At 38.7% G+C, this 24,892-nt stretch overlaps 1 protein-coding gene across 4 annotated transcripts; it reads left to right on the plus strand.

The window, feature by feature from the left end:
* The first annotated feature begins 1,064 nt into the window (after positions 1-1,064).
* Positions 1,065-24,134, plus strand: larp4b (La ribonucleoprotein 4B). 4 transcript variants are annotated; one of them, XM_065258446.2, is made up of 17 exons: positions 1,065-1,523; positions 5,466-5,603; positions 11,506-11,653; positions 14,184-14,339; positions 14,498-14,579; positions 14,905-15,041; positions 15,125-15,228; positions 15,889-15,999; positions 16,107-16,160; positions 16,247-16,453; positions 16,587-16,693; positions 18,888-19,133; positions 19,242-19,287; positions 19,424-19,606; positions 20,711-20,844; positions 20,949-21,048; positions 21,970-24,134. In XM_065258446.2, exons 2-17 carry the CDS (start codon positions 5,517-5,519, stop codon positions 22,186-22,188), a joined length of 2,121 nt encoding a protein of 706 aa, XP_065114518.1. In that variant the 5' UTR covers positions 1,065-1,523; positions 5,466-5,516; the 3' UTR covers positions 22,189-24,134. The 4 variants fall into 4 exon arrangements, with proteins under 4 accessions (XP_065114518.1, XP_065114517.1, XP_065114516.1 ...); XM_065258445.2 differs by having other exon boundaries at positions 1,066-1,523; positions 19,239-19,287; XM_065258444.2 differs by lacking the exons at positions 1,065-1,523; positions 5,466-5,603 and adding an exon at positions 5,894-11,351.
* Positions 24,135-24,892: the final 758 nt, after the last annotated feature.

The following is a 24,892-nucleotide window of genomic DNA, read 5'->3' on the forward strand; positions in this document are numbered from 1 at the left end:
GTCTAACGGTGCTAACAGTATATAAAAAAAGGGTTTTTGGTCTATGCTGGAGCCTTGCCAAGCTGATGCTCAACTGGTTTAACTGGCCAGCAAAGTGGTCTCTCTCTCAAAAAAAAAAAAAAAACAGCAAACAGAGTTGCCTGTCCATTGTGAGAGAGCAGCAAACCATATGGGACTTCTAGACAAGTCGTTTATGTAATTGGACGACCATATTCGGTCATTATGGCCATTGTTTTTTTATGTATTTTTTATTAGAGAATATAAAGAATACACATACATTCAGGAAAAGAAAAGCATGGTTAAATTACAGACAATTCGAATAACAATAAATAAATAAATAAATAAATAAATATCACAATCAGTTATTGGTTTGGGTAAGGCTAAGCTGTACGTTATAAATTCAATGCCTAGGTAAGAAAAGTGCATAATTTTAGTTACATCTTTAAATAAATTATTATAACATTTCAAAAATAGTGTACATTTTATGTTTTTTATAAGTCTTAGAGATGAGACGGATCTTATTTCAGTAAGAAAAAGTGGAAAATACAGGGGAGATTTAAGCCATTTTTGTTTGTGGATGAAGAATTTATCATATAAAATAAAAAAGTTAACAGTATTTTCAAGAAAAAACATTTTGAGATATTCATAGTAGAAAATAATATCTTTAATAATTAAGCTTTTTGGCCATTGTAAGTACCCGTACACTGTCTCGACCAACCGAAAAATCCCGCAGATGAAGCGGAAGCAAAGAATCTTTCAAAAGTGATCAGCCTGTCCACTCATATACACTAGAGTCACATGCTGTTGAGCGAAGCCTCTCATTGGTTACATTAGTTTTTTGTCAGGTAAAACGAACATCTTCTCCAAAACCGAATAGTTAATTTACACGAATGTAATAATACATATTCACAAATTTCCGTAGATTTTTTTTTACTACATTTAAGTGTATACCATATGCATATATGTTTTGGCGCCCCCTAAGGGTAGACGTGCCTGAATCCCATTCAAAACCGAACAGAAGCTCCAGCCGTTGAGTTATTGAAAGGGCCGCAGTGGAGAGTGGGCGGGCTAGTCCATAAAGCGGCTCTAGGCGGGAGTTCGTGGTGCGGTTTGGCCGAGAGAGTGAAGCTGAACTCCGGACACAAATACACGGGGAGTGGCTCCGGTCCAGCGCGGCGCCGTTCTTTATCATATCTGTTTATCTAACACCTACAGTCATAAGTTACTCTTATATCTCACACTGTGATTCAAAGCGATTTGAAGAATAACACACGTTCGCTCTCGTGCTGTTACCATCTCGACAACAAACGTTAGCCAGTTACTCAAACACCACCAAACAGACGTTTAAAGTTCGTTATCAGGACGGATATTGAGGAACTGGTCATAATTGGACGTTGTAGGGCGGTTTGTCGTAGTTTAAAACTTTCCTGCGCAAATTTCAAGGTTTGTTTTTCTAAGTTTCGTGCGTTGAAGTCAAACGTTTGGGCCCACAACAATCTCCCGTGCGCGGAGAGCAGATACAGGTGAGTGAACGATTGTGTTGCTAATTTCTTCCCTGTTTACATTTCTTCATGGGTTTAAGCTGTCATTTTATCCACAAACGAACGGTTGAAGCGTTTTACTTATTTGTCATTTAACGTTAGCAAGTCGTGCTAGCACAGTTCAGGCTAGCTTTCTTCCCATTATTGCCAGTTATTAGCACCCAAGCTAACACACAGTCTTTCTGTTTCATGCACTGTCAGACTAATATTTAACTTGTGCTGGTAAGTAGTTTAAGTTGTGTATGTCATTTTTTGTTTCTGATGTGAGCAATGAGTTAACTTCATAGTTTGGTAGACTTTGGTTTAACTAGCAGCTGACTGTTGTGTTTGTGGGTTTGGCCTTTCGTGTCCTTTGACACATATGGATCGAATGAAATCTTTTCTGTTTACATTTTTATGTAGTTTGCTTATGATCTGTGATTGTTGTTTAGTTCCAGGCCATATATTTTTGCCATTCTAGATAGTTTATACTGCTCTAATGTTTATGTACACACCTAATGTAAACATCCCCCATGTGTTGAGATGTAAATGGGATACCTGAGTCAGCTGTTAACACGACAGAAATTATTTGTAGTAGTAATATGATTTCTTTAGTTAGTTCTTATGTGACATCATCAATTCAAATTGGTCCATAATGTTTTTGTTATTCAGCATATGAGACTCTTATATAGCTGTTTTACCCAAAATATAATTAGTACACAATCCTGTGCTTTGGATAAAGCTATATACCACTTTACCTTTAAAATTCTTAATAACATACATTTACTAGTTGTATGTAGAGTTAGACAGAGGAATCTATACAACAGGACTATACAAGTAGTTAAATAATAGATTTATCATGAATGCAATCTTGCCAACTGTTTTGCCCTAAAGACAACAACCAGTCTGGAATGTGTGCTATTTAAAATGATTTGCATTTAATAGACCTCCTTTTAAGCATGCTTAGTGTTGTAGGTTTTGATGATGTTGGCTCATTCAGTGATGCCTTACACAGTCATGATATTGACCAGTCAGCTTTACTGTACAGTTTAAGTTTAACATTGGAGTAGGAGCATGTTTTGCTTTTATATTGGTATAATTTAGCAGAATATAGGCTGTTTCTCAAAATGCATTCTTCAGCAATCTTGCGTCCTTGTGTCCTCGCTCTACGTCATCATTAACAGTCGAAGTTCAATTCCAATTATCAAGAACACAAGTACAGAGGACGAATGAAAATACCATGATGAGTTCTTGATCTCAAGGATGCATCGAGTGCAGACTTGCGCGTTGCAATCTGGGGAGGTCACGGGACCAGCAGGAAGATCGCACACAATCTCAATTCTCACAAGTGCGTTCTGTGTTCTCGCGACCTTCAGAGTTTGTTCTTCCGAGGTCGCCTGGCAAGACCGGTCTCCACGAGAACACATGTTCGTTCTTTGCGTTCTTGGAATTGAGAAACAGCGATAGTATACAATACCCAAGTCACTTAATTGTTTTAAGGTTTGCACCTGTTCTTGTTCGTGAAGCATTACACAGATTTATTATAGTTTTCCGGGATATTGTCAGCAATTCCGGATGCATTTTTTCCTTGTCAGTTGATTTAAAAATAAACTATGTAAATAACTATTATTTAATTTATATATACCACAGGGCTGTTAAATCCTTTAAGTCGGATTGGTTGAGAAATTTTCCATAATTTTTCAATAAATGCCGGCCAAATGTCCCCCAAAGCGAAGTCTTAGTCAATGTCTGTAGTAACAGTGTTATAAGCCGGATAATTGACCCCGGTTCTTTGAATTATTTAAAAATGATACACCCCCACGGTGTAACAGCACTCTGCTTCACGTCATGTTGCATTACCAACTTGTGCATTATTTTCGAATAATTCAACGGCCTGTCATCAATTATTTAGTAGAGAATTGTGTTCATTATGCAAAGATCATGGTTTCGATCCCAGGGAACACATACTGATAAAATTTATACATTGAATTAGGGCTGGGCGATATGACTCAAAAAATTATCGAGAAAATGTTTTCCATATCAGTCGATATCGATAATTATCATGATAAATAACAAATCTTTACTCCTGTCAAATTTAAAGGCAGATTTTTGCTCCTGAATGAAAATTGTAAAAAACCAGACAGTTAATAATGGTTTTAAACTACTTTTTATTAAGAACATGACAAATACAAAAACTAAAATCTTGTTTTAATGCATCTGTATTAAATGTAAATCTATTTGTTATGAAATCAACACTTTCTGACACAAAAGCAGCAGACTACTGTCACTTTAAGACCCAAGACAGACTGCTTTAAGTGTCAATATACTGAGTAACAGCTGTTTATGTTCACTTAAACAAGAAAGAAAACTTAGTTCAGTGATCACGCGTGTGTTATACATATACGAGCTATACACGCTGATAAATGGATGTCAAGGGTGTCACTTTGCTGTGGGAGCGCACATACCCAAACACTATATTCACTGCAGTGGTGGATCTGCTGCTTTTCCTCAGTTTCCTGAATTTGTGAATGTCCTGTAAATATACTTTTAAAGCTGGGCGGACGTGTGCGTGCGCAAGGCGGACGCTGAATGAAAGTAAAGTATACTGCACGCACCTGTGTCTGCTGTGTTTGACGAACCCTGTTTGCGCGTCCAACAATACACACAAGAAAATGTTTCCGCGCATTTGGATTCCGTGATTCCGTCCGCGTTATCCGCATCGCGAAAATCATAGGTCTCTACTAATAAATAAATAACTTGCCTCATCTTCCACTCCTTCAAGTCTGACTGTCACTGTGATTGTAAACCAAGAGCGCGTGCCGCATCCGGAAGTGCTCGCGCAACATTACGCACAGTGCTTAAACATTATCGATCACTTATCGAACTGTCCTTATCGTTTTATCGAAAAAGTTTATATCGGTAAAATTATCGTTATCGAATTATCGCCCAGCCCTACATTGAATGCACTGGCCTCTGCCAAATGCATAAAAATACATACATCTTTTTTCTCCTTGGAATAGCATTATACATTAACTGCATTATATATAAATATATGTTATACAGATTAAGCATAATTTGCATGAGCTGTTATTATGTAGGCTTCAACATTCTTCGTTAAAGGAATAGTCTACTCATTTTCAATATTAAAATATGTTATTACCTTAACTAAATACATCCCTCTATCATCTTAGTGCGTGCACGTAAGCGCTGGGGCGCGCTGTGACACTTCGATAGCATTTAGCTTAGCCCCATTCATTTAATGGTACCACTCAGAGATAAAGTTAGAAGTGACCAAACACATCAACGTTTTTCCTATTTAAGACAAGTAGTTATATGAGCAAGTTTGGTGGTACAAAATAAAACGTAGCGCTTTTCTAAGCGGATTTAAAAGAGGAACTATATTGTATGGCAGAACAGCACTTTTGGGAGTACTTCGACTCGGCGCAGTAACACCCTCCCTCTCCCATTATGAGAGGGAGAAGGGGAGCGGATTTTTCAGGCGAGTTGAAGTACTCCCAAAAGTGCTGTTCCGCCATACAGTATAGTTCCTCTTTTAAATCCGCTTAGAAAAGCGCTACGTTTTATTTTGTACCACCAAACTTGCTCGTATAACTACTCGTCTTAAATAGGAAAACGTTGATGTGTTTGGTCACTTCTAACTTTATCTCTGAGTGGTACCATTGAATGAATGGGGCTAAGCTAAATGCTATCGAAGTGTCGCAGCGCGATCCAGCACTTACGTGCATGCACTAAAATGATAGAAGGATGTATCAACTCTTCTTAGTTAAGGTAATAACATATTTTAATATTGAAAATGAGTAGACTATTCCTTTAATGTCTCTATAAATATACAAAAGGCAGTAAAATGTAGAATTTTTGCATGGGACACCTCAATAGTAAATGCTGTCATCCAAGATTAATCTGCTTATTTGTCATCACTCACAGTTCTTGGCGGTCTGAAGAGCTCTGCGTACGGAGCTAGAACCTGGACAGCTCATGACTTCAGACCAGGAAGGAAAAACTATCGTGGAGCCACAGGTGCAACAGTCACAGGAAGCGAAGGAGAAAGAGATCCAACTTTTGGTAAAGTTTACATCACATAGTACTAGTTTATCTAACTAAATGTATTGCGTATAAGGGGACTGATATGGGATTAAAACCTACTAAAACAACAGCTGAGATGCCCCTCCAAGCTTTGGGCGTTGAGAATGCATTTGTGTGAACCACTCTTGTGTTTTGGGCCTTTGCCAGCATGCTGATTCCATTCATACAATGCAAGTACAGCATCCATTAAAGCACCAATCATTGGAGAGATCTTGCATTTGAGTGACAGGCCCATGTGAGTCACTTGTATAAATTTAAATGTGCTATTTTGGGGCTGAGGAGGGGGCTAAGCAGGCATAGCATGCGCCTGGGTCTCTCTTTCCCTCTCCGAGGAGTTTGTGAGAGGAGCTACTCAAGTTTTTGTACGGTGGATTACGAAGACTTTTCTCCTGTCACAAAGTATAAAATATGGGGTGTTGTTTCAGCAAAGAGCTGAATCCTAACTTGGTCAGCGAGAGAACGAGTCTCCTTCAAGCCACGATTCCTAATGGGTCCACAGTAAAAGTCTGTGTGGGGTCTGTTGCCGATCTGATCGAAGAGAAGTCTTCTCAAAATGGGAACGTGAACGCTGCTATGGATGCCAGTTGTGACGGTTCCAGGCCAAACTTGTCAGCAAGTCTCAACGTCATTAAAGAGGGGGGAAGCAGCGTGCAGGAAGGTACAGCATTTTGGGACGCACCTGCCAATGACCCACCCATCAACGAGTCTATGGTCCAAAAAGTGAATGCAGATGAATTGGGGAAAGATATTGGCAATGGCAAAATTAGGGAAATGGAAACCCTTGACATTGTGAAACAAAGAATAGCCGAAACTGCCATAACGAGGGCGAAATGGTTTTGTGAAGGTCAACAGTCTCATTTTCAAGATTTAACTGGGAGCAAGAGCGAGAGAGGAGAAAATCAGTCATGCATTTTAAAGGATCAAGACTTGGGCATCTCTATCAATGTAAAAGAGGAACAAGTAATCACGCCGGGAGATATGGACAGTGAACAATCAAATCATGCGTCCACTTCAAATCAAGTCACCTCTGTGCTCAGTAAATGCTCTGGGAGACCAGCAAAGCCGTATGACTCAGCGGAGGGAAATTCTGAGCTGGTGTTTACCAACCGTGGCTTTAAAAAAGAACAGAGTTTCTACAGCATTTGCTTGATCGATTTGGAGGATCTCGGGAGTGAGTGTGGGCATCAGTCTGTGACAGAGGCTGACGCAAACAGGTACGCAAGTACACCAGCTGTCTCTGAAAAGGCTTTGTTTGATAATTCATTACTCCCAGAGGACCACAGAATATCAGATTCAGGCCATTTGTGTAAAATTACAGCAACACAACAAACAGTAAAATGCCCCATGGAAAGAAGCGTAGCAGAGTGTTCTACAAGTCTACCAAATAAAGAAAATGCCCTCCCAAATTCTCCTAAATTATCTCCTGACCAGGAAAATAAAAGACCTTTATCTGAAAATGTTTCCAGTCCTTGTAAAGATACAGACAACAACACGTGTGCAATTGAAAACATTTGCGAAGGGCATGGCCATGAGGAAGAAAGTCATGTTGCCTGTGTTTCCTATACTTTAGAGGATGTCATTGATTATGGCTCTCTGAATGTGCTGGAACAAAATGGACTGGTGTCTATCATGAAGTCAAGTCCAGATGCCACATGGTCACAGGGGGCTTTTGGTGACCTACTTAAAAACCGGCAAGATCCAAACGGTATCTCTGGTTACAGGGGAACAGATTTGGAGCATGCCAATGAAATAAATATGGACAACAAAGATTTGGATGGATGCCAGTTGAGACCACCTCAGCAAAACTTCAGTGATCCTTCGGATGATATTGGAAAGTTTAAGGTTGAATCTGAGAAAAAACACAGTTTAAGTAAAAGTGCTGATTGTAGAGAATCCATTCATGTACATGATATTGATGATTCAATTTCTTCACTTAGTGACCGAACAGATGGTATATTGGGCTTAAATGCAACCATTGTGGAATCTGATCACTGTACTTCCAAGAATTCCCAGACTGAGGAAGCTACCAAGAACCCACCTCTTGATATGTTACACTCTGCTTCTGCATCAGAATTCTTAGATAAGACATCTCAAGCCGGTGAACATTATAAGCAATGTTGTAAACCTCCCCTGGTTACAGATACATCAGACAGCTTGGATGAGGCCATGTCAAATCCTGGCCAGTGTGGTATATTACCAATTGAAGGGAATACAGCCAAGTCTGATATCTTCAAGGTCGGTGAAGCGCGGGAATATTCCAGGAATCTGTCTCATGCAGATATAGAAGAAATTCAAACAGGTGCACACTTTGCAGGAAATGTTGAAGAAGAAAAGATAGGATTGACTTCAAACAAAGACGTCTACACTTGCAATAATTTTCCCAGTGACCAGACAAAGATTGTGTCAGAATCTTGTGACTTTCCAAACAAGGAACCAAATGTAAATTTCGCAAGTGGTAAACCATGTGCAAGCGGCATGCCTACAGATGCTTCTGTGGACACCTCGGACGTCGAACTGGAAAACGGTGCAGAAGGTGATCAAAATATAACCGTTTCTTCTATTGTTGATGTTTTTTCCATCAACAGTTTGCCTACGACTGATTCCGACTGTCATGTGAAGAAAGAACTTTCTCAAAGAAATGCCACCCAGGTTGAAGAACCATGCAGTAGCATCTATAATAATGTAAATTTTGCAAGTGGTGAACCATGTGCAAGTGGCATGCCTACGGATGCTTGTGTGGACACCTCAAACGTCCAACTGGAGGTCACTGGTAAATGCGATATAAACGGTGTGGAAGGTGATCAGAATATAAACGTTTCTTCTATTGTTGATGTTTTCCACATCAACAGTTTGCCTAAGGTTGATTCTGACTGTCGTGTGGAGAAAGATCTTTCTCAAAACAATGCCTCCCAGGTTGAAGAACCATGCAATAGCATCTATAATAATGTAAATTTTGCAAGTGGTGAACCATGTGCAAGTGGCATGCCTACGGATGCTTGTGTGGACACCTCAAACGTCCAACTGGAGGTCACTGGTAAATGCGATATAAACGGTGTGGAAGGTGATCAGAATATAAACGTTTCTTCTATTGTTGATGTTTTCCACATCAACAGTTTGCCTAAGGTTGATTCTGACTGTCGTGTGGAGAAAGATCTTTCTCAAAACAATGCCTCCCAGGTTGAAGAACCATGCAATAGCATCTATAATAATGTAAATTTCACAAGTGGGGAACCATGTGCAAGTGGCATGCCTACGGATGCTTCTGTGGATACCTCAAACGTCCAACTGGAGGTCACTGGTAAATGTGATGAAAACAGTGCAGACGGTGATCAAAATATAACCGTTTCTTCTATTGTTGATGTTTTTTCCATCAACAGTTTGCCTACGACTGATTCCGACTGTCATGTGAAGAAAGAACTTTCTCAAAGCAATGCCACCCAGGTTGAAGAACCATGCAGTAGCATCTATAATAATGTAAATTTCGCAAGTGGTGAACCATGTGCAAGCGGCATCCCTACGGATTCTTCTGTTGATACCTCAAACGTCGAACTGGAGGTCACTGGTAAATGCGATATAAACGGTGCAGAAGGTGATCAAAATATAACCGTTTCTTCTATTGTTGATGTTTTTTTCATCAACAGTTTGTCTACGTCTGATTCTGACTGTCGTGTGAAGGAAGATCTTTCTCAAAGCAATGCCACCCAGGTTGAAGAACCATGCAATAGCATCTATAATAATGTAAATTTCGCAAGTGGTGAACCATGTGCAAGTGGCATGCCTACGGATGCTTGTGTGGACACCTCAAACGTCCAACTGGAGGTCACTGGTAAATGCGATATAAACGGTGCGGAAGGTGATCAGAATATAAACGTTTCTTCTATTGTTAATGTTTTTCACATCAACAGTTTGCCTAAGGTTGATTCTGACTGTCGTGTGGAGAAAGCTCATTCTCAAAGCAATGCCACCCAGTTTGAAGAACCATGCAATAGCATCCATAATAATGTAAATTTCGCAAGTGGTGAACCATGTGCAAGCGGCATGCCTACGGATTCTTCTGTGGATACCTCCAACGTCGAACTGGAGGTCACTGGTATATGTGATGAAAACGGTGCAGACGGTGATCAAAATATGACCGTTTCTTCTATTGCGGATGTTTTTTCCATCAACAGTTTGTTTAAGACTGATTCTGACTGTCGTGTGGAGAAAGATCATTCTCAAAGCAATGGCACCCAGGTTGAAGAACCATGCAATAGCATCTATAATAATGTAAATTTCGCAAGTGGGGAACCATGTGCAAGCAGCATGCCTACAGATTTTTCTGTGGATACCTCAAACATCGAACTGGAGGTCACTTGTATATGTGATGAAAACAGTGCAGACGGTGATCAAAATATAACCGTTTCTTCTATTGTTGATGTTTTTTCCATCAACAGTTTGTCTACGACTGATTCTGACTGTCGTGTGAAGAAAGATCTTTCTCAAAGCAATGCCACCCAGGTTGAAGAACCATGCATCTATAATAATGTAAATCCAGAAAGTGTGGCATTGAGTTATTTAATACAGGTGGGAACTGAATTGCCTACAGCAGCACAGGACCAAGTCATGGACAATGAAATAGGAGAGACCTGTTTACAACATAAATCACACATTGCTGGCGATTGCCTCAGTGAGGATGAACAGAAGGGACTGAATGAGGTTTGTTTATGTGCAGATGATGGCAAAACTAAAGGAGAAATATCAGAAACACAGAGACCGAATTCTGAGATGCCTAGTTGCCTAAATGATGTTATATCCTACAATGACTGTTTAAAGTCTCTGTGTTTTGCTCAGAGTGCTATACAAACAACGCTTGCTGTACAAGCATTTGATTTCATGAAAAATGATTGCCAGGACCCTGCTTCAGGGCAGCCTGCCAATGACATGCAAAGATCTTCAATTACACACAGTCAGGAGCATGGAGACCTTCGAGACACGTGCCTGATCGGCTCTGAAATGGGAGGAGCTGTTATTGACTCCAGCGTTCCTCTCCTGAGTACTGCAAACCTGTCACTTGAAACTAGAGAGGAGCAGTCATGTGCCATACAAGGCCTTGAAAGCAATTATGAATCCGTCGAGAGCTCTCCACCTACTGTTCCTCGTGGTGCCCAACTTGGAACATGTGACTCTTCTGCTTGCAATCTTCGAGCTCTTGACTTTGTGCAGTCTGATTTGAAAACTATTGTTGATATGGATGATGTGGTTAATTTTGTAAATAACGCAATCCCGTTACCGGTTGAACCCGACCAAGTTGACATTCATGCCACAACACCATCTTACGAGATACATTTGCTTAATAATGGCCAATTCACAGTCCCTGTGCAGTTAGAAAAGCCTCAGGACTTGATCAGCACGGACGAATTGGAGGGTGAGCAAGGCATGCTGAACATGGTGACTAACCTTCTTGGGAAATCAGAGTTGAGCGATGATATGGACTGTACTCGCTGCCTTCCGGCATGGGCTGAAGATCCACATGCCCTGTTTTCTGATAACCCCATAGAGTCATGTGCTTTGGTGTCAGCATGGGACCAGGCTGTTTGTGGGACGAATATTCAACAGGATTGTGAATCTGACTCGGCCGAATCAGAAGATTTCCAGACTTCGATGCCGTTTATAGCACCCTACCCTTATAACCTATTAGTAAATGATGGATCTTGTGTTTGGGACTGGCATAATACTTACAGTGAACTTGTGAGTAGACCTCGTCAGTTTGTTTGCTTGGTGGTTTGAGGTCACCATATGTCTGAATATGAATGATGTGATGTGAGAATGTGTGGTTCATCCATGCCTACGGTTAATATAGCATAAACCACACAAACATGTAACACATTTTCTTATGTTTAAGGAATCTTCCAAGATCTCCGACCTCAATCCCAATGCGAAGGCATGGGCCAATTACATGCCTAAACCACAGGCCTCTGCTCCAACCTGCACGAATTCTCAGCAGTCATGGGTAGAAGCGGCCGATGACCCATCAGACAGCATCTCAGGAGGTAAACCAGGATTAAACTACCTAATGGTTCACCAAAAAATTACAGGGGTTATTATTCACTAGCTGTCATGTCGTTGCAAACCTGCATGATTTTCTTTTTTGCGTGGAACTTTTTTGATGGTTTTGTCTGATAAATTGCTTTTTTTTCTAAGGCCTTGAAACTTAAAGTTATAGTTCACCCCAAAATTAAAATTCTGTCATTTACCTCATGTGATTGTAAACCTGTATGAGTTTCTTTATTCTGTTGAACCCAAAAGATGATATTTTGAGGAATGCTAAGCACACACTTGATGATAACAACTGACTTTCATAGGAAAAACATACTATGGAAGTCAATGAGTACCTCATACAGGTTTCGAATAACATGAGGGTAGATAAATGATTACACAATTTTCATTGTTGGATAAACTACCCCTTTAAGAAAGGTTGGAAAGAGACAGATTTTGTGCTGTTTTAAAGGATTACTCTTAAAAAAAATCACTTTCTTAAAAAAATCCTGATAATTAACTCACCACCATGTCTTTCAAAATGTTGATGATGTCTTTCTTTGTTTAGTCGAGAAGAAATTGAGTTTTTTGAGGAAAACGTTCAATGATTTTTCTCAATTTAATAGACTTTATTTGACATGTGCAAAACTACTGCCTCCGTGTTTACAAGTGTGAAGAATAGGACCGTTTTGACGTTGTTGTATGTGGAACGAGACTAATTAAAGGAATAGTCCATTTTCTTAAAAATAAAATCCAGATAATTTACTCACCACCATGTCATCCAAAATGTTGATGTCTTTCTTTGTTCAGTCGAGAAGAAATTATGTTTTTTGAGGAAAACATTGCAGGATTTTTCTCATTTTAATGGACTTTAATAGAGCCCAACGCTTAATACTTAACTCAACACTTAACAGTTTTTTTCAACGGAGTTTCAAAGGACTCTAAACGATCCCAAACGAGGCATAAGGGTCTTATCTAGCAAAACGATTGCCATTTTTGACAAGAAAAATAAAAAATATGCACTTTTAAACCACAATTTCTAGGTCCTTTCCTCCGTGACCTAACGTAAATGAGTAGTGACGTAGAGAGGTCACGTGTTACATATATGAAACGCACATTTGCGGACCATTGTGAATGATAAACTGGCACACATACATTAATTAGTATCATTCGACATACAACAACGTTGGAACGGTCCTCTTTCTCAACACTTGTAAACACTGGGACGTAGTTTCACGTTCGTCCTCTGTGACCTCTTGACGTCATGACGTATTGCGTGGGGTCACGCTGGCGCATCACGACCGGATCTAGATGAGAAGTTGTTGTTTAAAAGTGCATATTTTTTATTTTTCTTGTCAAAAATGACAATTGTTTTGCTAGATAAGACCCTTATGCCTCATTTGGAATAGTTTATAGTCCTTTGAAACTCCATTGAAAAAAACTGTTAAGTGTTGAGTTAAGTATTAAATGTTGGGCTCTATTAAAGTCAATTAAAATGAGAAAAATCCTGCAATGTTTTCCTCAAAAAACATAATTTCTTCTCAACTGAACAAAGAAAGACATCAACATTTTGGATGACATGGTGGTGAGTAAATTATCTGGATTTTTCTTTTAAGAAAATGGACTATTCCTTTAATATCTTTAGTTTAGTTTAGTTTATTGTTTAACCCTGGAGAACCCATGAGTCAAATTTGGCCAATGTTAATTGATGCTAAGAGAAGGGTTCTTGGGTTCTCCAGGGTTTAAACGGTCCGCAAATGTGTGTTTCACACATGTGACGCATAACCTTTCGACGTCATTACGCATTGCGTGAAAATGACAATCGTTTTGCTAGATAAGACTCTAACTGTACTTTCACACCGCCGCAGACTTGAGCTTCCAAAGTTACTGGATGTCATTAATTTACAATGGAAGCTGGCTTCTCTCAGCTGCAAGGAGCGTCAAATCCATCAGCGTTGTGTTTTGAGTGACCAGAGCATCAATCAGGAAGTTGAAAGAAGCTCAACTTTATGGTAATGAGCTATGACGCAGTTCAGCGGCAAAACACCAGCAACCATTCGGAATATATCCTAGATGTTCTACTCGAGCTGATTCCGTTCCTACCAAAACATTAGTTCTGGGAAAACAGACTTCAGAGCGACCAAAGCATCAACAAGCTTCCCCATACTTTTTGACAAGCGCCCTTGACCGGGCGACCTGAGCTTCTTTGGAAGCTGTGGTGGTGTGAACGTACAGTCATGCCTCATTTTAAACTGTAAACTGTTGAGGTCCAATAAAGTCTATTAAATTGAGAAAAATCCTGGAATGTTTTCCTCAAAAAACTTAATTTTTGAGGATGGATAAACTATCAATTAATGTGAGGAAACCCAAATGAAATTTTAAAGAATAGTTCAACCAAATATTAAAATACTCTTATAATTTACTCACTCATATGCCAGCCCAGATTATATGACTTCTTTTCATTATGTGAACCCAAGTTTGTGAGAATTCCATGAATGTGTATAATATTATTTATAAGTTAAGGTCAATTTTTGTTTGTTCTAGGTTATAATAACAGTGAAGACAAAGGGAACTGGAATGAGGAACAGCAGGTATCTACCTCTGTAGAGCTGCCATTTGCAGCGCAGCCAGAATCGGTGTACATGGGAAGCTCAGCCAGTGAGAAGGGCATTGTGTCAAACCAGAACACAAGTATGAAAGGTAATAGCTGTCTTGTTCTCTCTAGTTTACTGTCGTCAGTCTACTCGTATTACAGTTGTTTTAACTTCTTATTATTGCAAAAGACACCATAATTAATAACTAGGTACTACTGTATTTCTACCTACTTACTTATTTGATTTATTTATTCTTTTGTGTAGGAGTAGATGACTCTGACTCCTCCAGGCAGCTCGAGGACCTTCGAGAACAACTGAAGGCAACATTGGAGTTTTGCCTGTCTAGGTAATTTCTACCATTGTCACTAATAACATTGAGTCATTTGATTTGCAGCTGGTCTTGACGGGCATTAGCCCTGAATTCAAGGTTTTTTGCTTTGTTTTCAAAGACTTGACCTTTGCAAGATAATGTAGTCCTGCCATTGTACCTTAAACGATGAACAGTGACTTTTTCGTGCTTCCAAGTACCAATATGTCATTTGGATGTTACAGAAGTTTACAATCATTCAGTCTGGAATCAGACTTCTTAATCCTATTTGCTTGTCCGGTTATACATCCTGGTGTCTTTAAAGCAAATGATTATGTTTCTAAAAAGCTTTGCTCTTTTCCAGGGAGAATCTAGCAAATGATATGTACCTCATCTCACAAATGGACAGCGACCAGTATGTGCCAATAGTGACCTTAGCAAACCTCGATCAAATCAAGAAACTCACCACTGATGTGGATCTCATTGCAGACATCTTAAAAGGCGAGTCTCGGTGAAAAATGCAGACTTTTGACAGTGTCAACTTTATGGCATTTTGTACTGACAATCCATTGTTGACTCTACAGCGTTGCCCCTCGTCCAAGTGGACAAATGTGGAGAGAAAGTACGGCCCAATCAGAACCGTTGTATTGTAATTCTCAGAGAAGTTCCTGAGGCCACTCCTGTGGAGGTATGTAACATGTTTTTTATTCATAAAATGTAACGCTTGAATTCATTGTAGGTCATACTGGATGAAATAATCAGCCAAATGCAAATAATCGGACAAACCCATGACTTTTATGTTATTCATGTAATACTCTACAAGATGCTGTTAACTCTTTCCCCGCCAGATAGCTTGCCAATTAAGAGAAACGCTTCCCTGCCAATTACAAGTTCTTATGGCAATCCATATTTCCGTTATTATCCACTAGGTGGCACTCTTACCCAACTTATAAAACACTGAAGCATCCACTGATCCAAAAACAGTAAAAACTCTGTGTATGTTTTGATCATTGTTCTGAATCTGATCTTCAACAAAAGTCCTTTACAAAGTTTTGCTAAAAAAAAATATTTTTGAAGAAACCTACCCATATTTGAGAAATACTTTTTTTTTTAAAGCAGAGGGTTGGTTCTTTCATTTGATATATTAAACATTTAAGTATTGTATTGTATTGTAATGTAATATATTTAAAGAATACATTTTTCTGGAAGGCGTTAATTTTTGTGAAAATCATAAAAATGATGTTGCTGGCTGGCAACTTTTTAGAAAAAGAAACGTAGGTGGGAAAAAATTAAAGTTCATGACTCTATTAGTTATAAATGATGTTTGTCTGACTTCTATTTTTTACAGGAAGTTGAAGCACTCTTTAAGAGTGATAACTTACCCAAATTCATCAATTGTGAGTTTGCCTACAACGACAACTGGTTTATCACCTTTGAATCGGAGGCAGATGCTCAGCTGGTAAACATCTCATTTGTTTCTTTCGATTCGATCATCTCCTCTTATAGCCTCGGGATTTTAATAAGTTCCACTTGCTGTTGCTAAACTTCATCATGCATTGCTTTTAGGCATATCAGTATCTGAGAGAAGATGTGAAAACTTTTCAAGGAAAGCCGATTAAGGTAGTGTGAACATCAATAAAGGACTTTTGATGCAATGCATTAAAAACAATCATAAGTAATAACTTTATGCTTTGCATGCATTCTAGGCTAGAATAAAGGCTAAGGCCATTGCCGTCAATACCTTTATCCCAAAGAACGGGTATCGGCCGGTGGACGTGTCCTCTAATGTCCAACAACGCTACACCCCCTACTACGTCCCACCAGTGTATGGAGCACAACAACAATTTCCTCTTTACCGGCTGGTGACGCCGCAGGGCTGGTCCGCTACCCAAAACTATTTAGACCATACACTGGTAAGTGCCATATTCTGATGCATGCAATGTTATGGGTGCTGCTGAGAAATATGTCTGTGTATTGGACTGATAAACATCCCAACACCTCAAAGTCTTTAAGTTTATCTTTCACGGTTTTCATGTCCATCAACAGGTTACTCCATTTCCCAGCCCTGCGTTTATTAATGGCTTTGCTGGAACACCGACTTTTAAATCGGCCACTTCTCCACTAACTGTCAGACCGTATGTACCTCGAAACAGGTACTTTTTCATCTCCTACAGTAAAAACATCTGTTAAAGATATTTATGTAGTTGTTTCAGTATTTTTCTAATAAAACAGTTTTAATGTATTTACAAGCTGTGTAAAGCTTGTACTGCAAACAAGGTGCATTTTTTTGTTCGGATAACTCCATATTCAGAGGTTGTTGGATTCGCACTTGTCTTGTAATGTTTACAATGCATCCTGGATGAAAAATAACATCTTTCTCACCTGTCAATGAACAATTGCACTAAAACAACATGTAGCTGTGTCGTCTGCCTGATGATCGGCCCACTGTGATGCACATCACACACTATGATGGTACAAGTACAAAGTTTCGTATACAGTCAGGTGTAATAATACTAACGGCTGCAATAACAGTTGTTATGTTTAGCTGCTTTTAGTTGTTTTCATAAGATTTTATGTTCTCAAACGGCATGTTTCCATTAGATGGGTAGGTTTGAGCGTCTTGTTGGGAAACCAAGTGTTAGGTCATCGATCTGGAAACATTTCAGAGTTAACATGCTATTTGCGAAAGAGGCAAAATTAATACAAGCGATGACCCACTTGATCGATGGTGAAATGAGGCAAGAGTCCCTTTCTTGGCCACAGCTATCGAAAAGCATATCTATTTTGCACTATGCATTCAGTGAGGCTAGAAACGTCACAAACATTACAACGGTTTTTGCTGTTTTCTCTGTTTTGGATAGAAAAAGCCAAGGTAGGCTCAAATAATTTTTTTAAATGGTAACTTTCCAGGGTGGTTTTCAAGACAGGGTTTAGATTGAGCCAGGACTTGGCCTTTGTTATATTATGAGTCTGACAGTGTTTTTTTTAAACACCTTACAAAAAACTTACCGGTGTGCTTCTTGAGACAAAACAATGGCACTAACATATTTTAGGATGGCATGGAATGTAAGCCGTTTTATTAGTTAAGGCAGCTCAAACATACATTTTAGTCTGTGACTGGTTTTAAAGGGATATTTCGTCTTAATTTACATAATTTATGAGTTGTCTCAAACCTCTATATATTTCTTTGTTCTGCTGAACACAAAGGAATATATTTTGATAAATGTTAATAACCAAACAGATCTGGGGCACCATTTACTTCCATTGTATTTTTTCTTACTATGGAAGTCAATCGTGCCCCAGATTTGCTTTGTTACATTCTTTAAAATTTCTTTCTTTGTATTCAGCAGAAAAAATAAGTTCATACAGGTTTAAATCAGCTTGAGGAAAAGTAAACGATGACAACATTTTCATTTTTCGGTGAACTATCCCTTTAAGCCTGTCTGGAAAACTGTCCATTTATGTTTGAGATAGCACTTTGTTTTTTCTGCATTTTACAGAAATTATTACTGCAAATGTTTTTATTTATTTATTAGAGCAGTGGTCTCCAACCTTTTTGTATGCAAGGGCTACCACAATGGATAAACAAAAATAAATTCTGGATGGCTGGTCTACTAAATAAAATCTGGTCTACTGAAAATGTTTTGTTTTATTTTACATGTTGATATGTTTTATAATTGTTTAAAATGTTTAACATACATAAAAGAAGCTAAGCTAGTATAAAAAAGTAATGTATAAATATTAAAATTGATGCTAATAATGGAATGTGCTTTGGCGGGCACCACTGATTTAGAGTATCGTTATTTACTGATATTTATTTTAACATTTTACAGACTGTGTCACTTAATATTAGGGATGCACCGATACTGGTATCGGATATCTGCCTTGATACCACATTTTCTAAAGTACTCGTACTCGTTAAAAGTCCCCCGATACCACGGTCTGAGAATGTCTATGTTTGAGCGGCGTGCAAGGGGTTAATGCCTCTTGTGTTGTCCAATAAGGCAGAGTTTACAACAAACTGGAAAACTAGTCCCTTGTATCGGTATTGGCAAGTACTGAAATGCAAGTACTCGTACTCGTATTCAAAAAAAGTGGTATCGGTGCATCCCTACTTAAAATTTGTTAAGATACGGATGGCTGTGTGATCCTCATTTGTTTTATTCATTTCAAATTTTATTGTTTTGAAGTTCTGTAGACAGTTTGTTGCCCCAAACACCGCATCACCACTGGTAGTTGATCCATTACCACCGCAGTAGTAAAAACTACCGCCGTCACCACCCTAGGGCCCAACATCCAGCAACACTGAGTCAAAACTGTCTATAACCTCCCCTTTCATCCGGACAGGAACCACAACAAAACACAAATTCGACTGACATCAGAACGTGGAACCACACTGCTGGAGAACCCTGCTGCTTTCACTACCTTTCATACGGAGAGAGTTCCCAACGGGACACGCCCTCCACAGGCTCATCACTTGGGTAGCCGGCCTCGATTACCAAGCGGTCCTGGCTATCCTCGACGGGACCAAGTGGGAAGTGGCCGGATGGAGGTGAACGGGGCAGATTATTCTCTAAATGCTGGACGTGGAAGGTAACGCTGCACTAGCTGTTACACACAGACTTGATCCAAATCCATAAGTCAATAAAGTGTTTGCTCCTTATTGCTTAAACTTGATTGCCTTTGTTTCTGTTGAAGAAGAGGCGGCTATGGGTACAGAAAAAGACGAGATGACAGCAAGTTCCCAGTATGTTATTTGACGTTTTTTCAGCTGACTGTTTTGACAAGTGTTTTGCTAAGTCTTAAGCTATGCAAAAATGTAAGCTATCATTCAAAAACATATAGAAAGCATATTTACATGTTTTTATATTTGTGTTTGACAGAGAGCAGCCACGCAGTCGCCCCCTTCCGTTCAGGAGCGCGCTCCCTCCCCCAGTTTTGAGCTGGGACTGTCCAGCTTTCCTCCTCTGCCCGGAGCCGCAGGAAATCTAAAGCCTGAAGTAAAAACTGAAAACAGCCTTGAGAACCGACTGTCTGACATCGTCACGGGAGCAGTGAAGGATAAGGTTAACTTTTTATCAGTCTTTTGTGTTATATCACTGTTATATTTATAGTAAGTACTTGTATAACAAGGACACACAGGTGTTACTTAATACCAAATCTTTTAATATTTTGTTTAATAAATAGAGAACAGATTTAACCTAATACTATTGGATAACAGATGCTTTGGTCTTTTTGATTATTAGCAAACCTTGCTGTCAGTCTTAAAGGGACACTCCACTTTTTTTTAAAATATGCTCATTTTCCAGCTCCACTAGAGTTAAACATTTGATTTTTACCGTTTTGGAATCCATTAAGCTGATCTCCGGGTTTGGCGCTACCACTTTTAGCATAGCTTTGCACAATCCATTGAATCTGATTGGTCCATTAGCATCGCGCTAAAAAATAACCAAATAGTTTCGATATTTTTCCTATTTCAAATTTGACTCTTCTGTACTTACATCGTATACTAAGACTGAAGGAAAATTAAAAGTTGGTATTGTCTAGGCAGATATGGCTAGGAACTATACTCTCATTCTGGCGTAATAATCAAGGACTTTGCTGCTGGAACATGGCTGCAGCAGGCGTAGTAATATTACTATGGGGACTATTTTCGTCTGCTGCATAATATTAATGCGCCTCCTGCAGCCATGTTACAGCAGCAAAGTCCTTGATTATTACGCCAGAATGAGAGTATAGTTCCTAGCCATATCGGCCTAGACAATACCAACTTTTAATTTTCTTTCGGTCTTAGTACATGATGTGACTACAGATGAATAAATGTTTTAAAAAGTTTTAAATAGGAAAAATATCCAAACACTTTGGTTATTTTTTGGCGCAATGTTAATGGTCTAATCTGATTCAATGAATTATGCTAAGCTATGCTAAAAGTGGTAGCGCCAGACCCAGAGATCAGCTGAATGGATTCCAAAAAGGTAAAAATCAATCTAGGGGAGCTGGAAAATGAGCACATTTTCCAAAAAAGTGTAGTGTCACTTTAATCATGGTTGGTCGTTGGGTTACTTGCGTATTTTTGTGTGTATGTGTGCGAGTTCCTGGTCCAGCTGTTATGTTTGTTCACGCTGTCCTTGCATTATGAGTTTGACAGAGGCGTCTTTGTCTCTCGACAGTCTCTAAATAAGGATGTGATCACCAGCCGTGTGATCTCCGGGACCTCCAAAGAATCCGTGCAGGCTGTTCCTGCTCCTCCCGCTGCTAAGATCTCGGTGGACCAGAAACACTCACCCTCTCCAGCTCCTACAATGTGGGTTCACTTTAATTATTTTCTGAATAAAGTAGCTAAAATAAGATGATACAAAAGTGCAAAATGTGACTCCATTTTAAGGTGGACTGTTTGTGTTTTTACAGCCTGACACCTGTAGAACAACCTAAAGAGACGCAGACGCCTGCAGAGAAATGCTCAGTTACACTCGCTGCTAAAACCGCACCACCGAGCAATCCAGTGACGGTGAGTTTTACGATACATTTGCAGGAAAACGATGCATTTAAAAAGAGTTTTTCTTTGTGCTTCTGAAAGATTTTGCATTGAGATGACAACATTGTCACATGCAATTTGTTGTGATTCATTGCAATACTGTAATACGAGGCGGTATATTGGGATATTTCCTATTTTAGGAATATAATGGGATATAATTTTAGGATAGCTGTCATTGAGAACACACCACCATATGCAAACATAATGCTATCAAGTGGTCTAAATGTAAACAAAACAACTGCTATGATATATATATATATATATATTTATATATATATATACGAACAAAATATCATAAAAATACTCTAATGTTGCGATGTTGACTAGCGCCCCTACTGTTTTCACAAACTGGTGTTTTCTTTAGTTTGTGTAGTTTACACAAAGATAATTTTTTTTATTTGTGTTTTTATTTCCAAAATGAATCTTAACACACTGGGTAAACATGTAAATAAACGTCCAAAACGCATAGTTTTTATTTTAAAAGGATGATGTATAACCACCTAAAAAAATGGCTCATTCTTTCAACATTTTAAAATGGTGGTACAATCTAAACCATTAACTAGCCATGAATATATTTAAAAACTATTTTATTGCAAAATATGCAGAAATATATACAAATTAATGAAATCTCACTGAAACCTTACAGATGTGTATAACACGACAAGCCTGTTGTTGCCTTCTGTTGCATCAGCTCCTTTAGAATTTGACAGCAGATGTACAGTGTAAAAATATCTGTGAATAAATACGCATGTTAAAATACCCTGGGCTTACAATGTTATGCTAAAGTTATTCGCAGAACTTTCTTAAATACATTTTTATTTATAATAGCCATTAAATGTACAATAAACAGCATATTTAAACTCATGGTTGTATTTCTTGCTTATGATTGACCAGGAACCCCGAAAGCCAAGCTATGCAGAGATCTGTCAGAGGATAAGAGAGGCACCCACGCAGCAGCCAACAGATCCCCGACCTCACGGCTCCACCGCCGATGACATCAAAACCCCAGATTCAGCAGAACACAAATCCCGAGAATCTGTGACCGCCAGAGAGACACTGAAGGCCGTTGGAGATCGAGGGACCGGGGGCACAACTTCCTTCCACCAATCCTGAGTGTTCGGCTCTGCTTCTGCGACTGAACGGGAACAAACTGTTTGTCAGGGCTGCTCATGTCCCTGCCAACTCACCATCTCTTTAGGAGTACACGCATCGACAGCTTGTCACTGGAATCAGGGCCTATAGACAAAAGCACTTGTGCGGAAGGGTTCTCTGAAAAATTTTTGTTCGTCCATAATCGTTTTGTTTCTCATTTATGTTTGTTTGTTTTCAAAGGAAAATGGATTAGTGAACCAGCACCAGTTGGAGAGTAACTATTTAAATACGTTATGACGGAGCTCATGCTTTTTTTGTCGTTTAAATAGAGACGTTGGGAGGAAATACTGATTATTGAATATAGTGCTGATCCTGAAACACTTTTTTTTGTTTTCTTTTTTTTTTAACTGATATGTATATAATTTTGTTAACATGTTAAGTGTCTCGGTACCACCGTCACCGTGTGCGTTCTCTACGTGGCGGTCCCAGCCATTACAAATGCATGAGTGAGACTTTCGTGTATAAATCCGTTTTGTGTTTTTATGTTTGGATGTTCCAGCACTGGAGTGATGTTTTTGAGCTCTGAATTGTTTTTTTTTTTACATGCTAATCCTTTATCAGTTGTACTGATGTGATATTGTAAGCAGGTGTTTGTATACCTGTTTTTGTGTGCATGCTTTTTTATGTTGTTCATTTTTTTCTCTCTCTTTTCTTTTAATCCTTTTAATGGCACACATTATAATTTCTCTACTCGCCATTGTTTGAAGAAAATCCAATCCGATGCCTCGGCATTCAATTCCGGAAGATCTTTACACAGCTAAATCCTCAGGTTTTGAGGGTGAAATGTCTTCATGTGCCTATTCTGCTGTGATCTGAACTGAATATAGATGGCTATCTTTGCTTCTTAGCTTTGTTTGTTTGTTTCGTTTGTTATCCTGGTGTGGTGCTACGGTTCGTCACTTGGTTAATTCGGTGCTTTGTCTAAGAAGAAGGAGGGAAAGACACCAACATGCACCAATGTCTATCCTGTGATCTTCACCCATTCGCTTTCATATCACCACATAAATATATAAAACTTGGAATCGTGTACATTTATATAGTGACGTATACATAAGAGCAAAAGATCTGAGCCTTCAGCACACATAGACCAGAGCTGTTTCGTGGGTTTTTTCCATTATGCATACTTTGTTTCAGTGTACATCTCACACTTGACGTGCCCTCGTTCATGCATATTCTGTTCGTTGGTTATTAGTTCAGTTAATTGGTTTGCATTAACGTTTGTAATCGTTTTGGTCCGAGCAAGACGGACAGTTATTTTGATGTCTTCCTGCAGCGTGGAGCACGTGCAGAACGCTTTGAGATGTTCGTCATGGTCTATTGTTTATATTCTCTTGTATCTACCCGGTGACTCATTTTTGTTTTCCTCTCTTAAACAAAAAAATCTTTTCTTTTTTGTTTTGACTCTCCGAATGCAATTAATCACTTTTCCATCAATAAATGAAGCATACTGTGGTTCAAATAATAAAGGTTTCATTACACAAACCTTTAAGATGTTGAAAAAAATGTAAACAACAAGAAACATCACATATAAGTTGACAGTGTTTAAAAAAAACTTGAATTTTATTTAAACTTGAAAAAAAAAGTCTCTGCCTTAACTTTTTAGATGACAGTTTGGAGTTTTTCTTTCAATTCCAAAAGTGTACATAACGGGACGATGTAGTGGAGGCATCACAGCGCCTTGATCACTGCGTTTGTGTAGCACAATACTTTTGGGGTTGAGATGGGATTATCGTTTTGTTCACCTCTGTGTAAATGCTTGTAGTCTAAACTGTAGTACATGTATACACTAGTATGTGTGTGCTTTTTCTGTACAGATGTAAATAATTGGAAAATGTTAAAAAGGTACCCTAAAATTGGTTATGAGAAAATGTATGGAAAAAAATAATAAATGTTCAGGAAAAATCGGACGTCAAGAAGGGGTGTTATTTATTTTTTCCAAAATATTTTTTCCTAATCCACAAATTTGACCACAAGGTGGCATCACAAAAGCATAAATCCTGCATAGAGATCATCCTTGTTTAGGACATAAAAGACAATGGTCTGTATCACCATAGGATTACAAATATCTCCAGGCTTTTCTTCATCATTGGTTTTCATTTTATTCCGTATATTTAACTCCAGCTCTGTAAAACCTAAAGTTATCCCAGAATGATTTATTCATGGCCAAAAAATCTGATCTGTAGCCTACAAACATACGGCTGTCGTACATGTCACATACTTACCTACAGTTTATTCAGGAGCTAGAAATAGTGCTTAAATATTTTAGCTTAATGTTACCTAATTTGAATTAAATTTAATTTAATCACATTCCTAACCTTTTTCAAAATTCTTCAAATTCCCTATTTCCTAATTTAAATGACTAAAATTAAATGTATTTATTACATCATTTGTTTACACTGCCTCAAAGCCCTAGTCAAAGCCGTCATCTCCATGATTTTGAGAAAAATACTGCACCAACCTGTATTAGATCAAACATATGGATAGATCATAGTTAGTTTGGCTTAGTATTCGTTGAGGTATATTGCAGTCTTAAAACTTTATTTCCAAGCTTGAATTATATAATAACGCCCTAAAATTTAAGGTAGGCTACACATATGAAAGTATGCAATACTATACTATTATGGGCCTGTTGAATGCTTCATTCTGATTGGTTGAGAAATGTTCC

The sequence above is a fragment of the Paramisgurnus dabryanus genome, chromosome 22 (genome assembly GCF_030506205.2).
Source record: "Paramisgurnus dabryanus chromosome 22, PD_genome_1.1, whole genome shotgun sequence".
NCBI lineage: Eukaryota > Metazoa > Chordata > Actinopteri > Cypriniformes > Cobitidae > Paramisgurnus > Paramisgurnus dabryanus.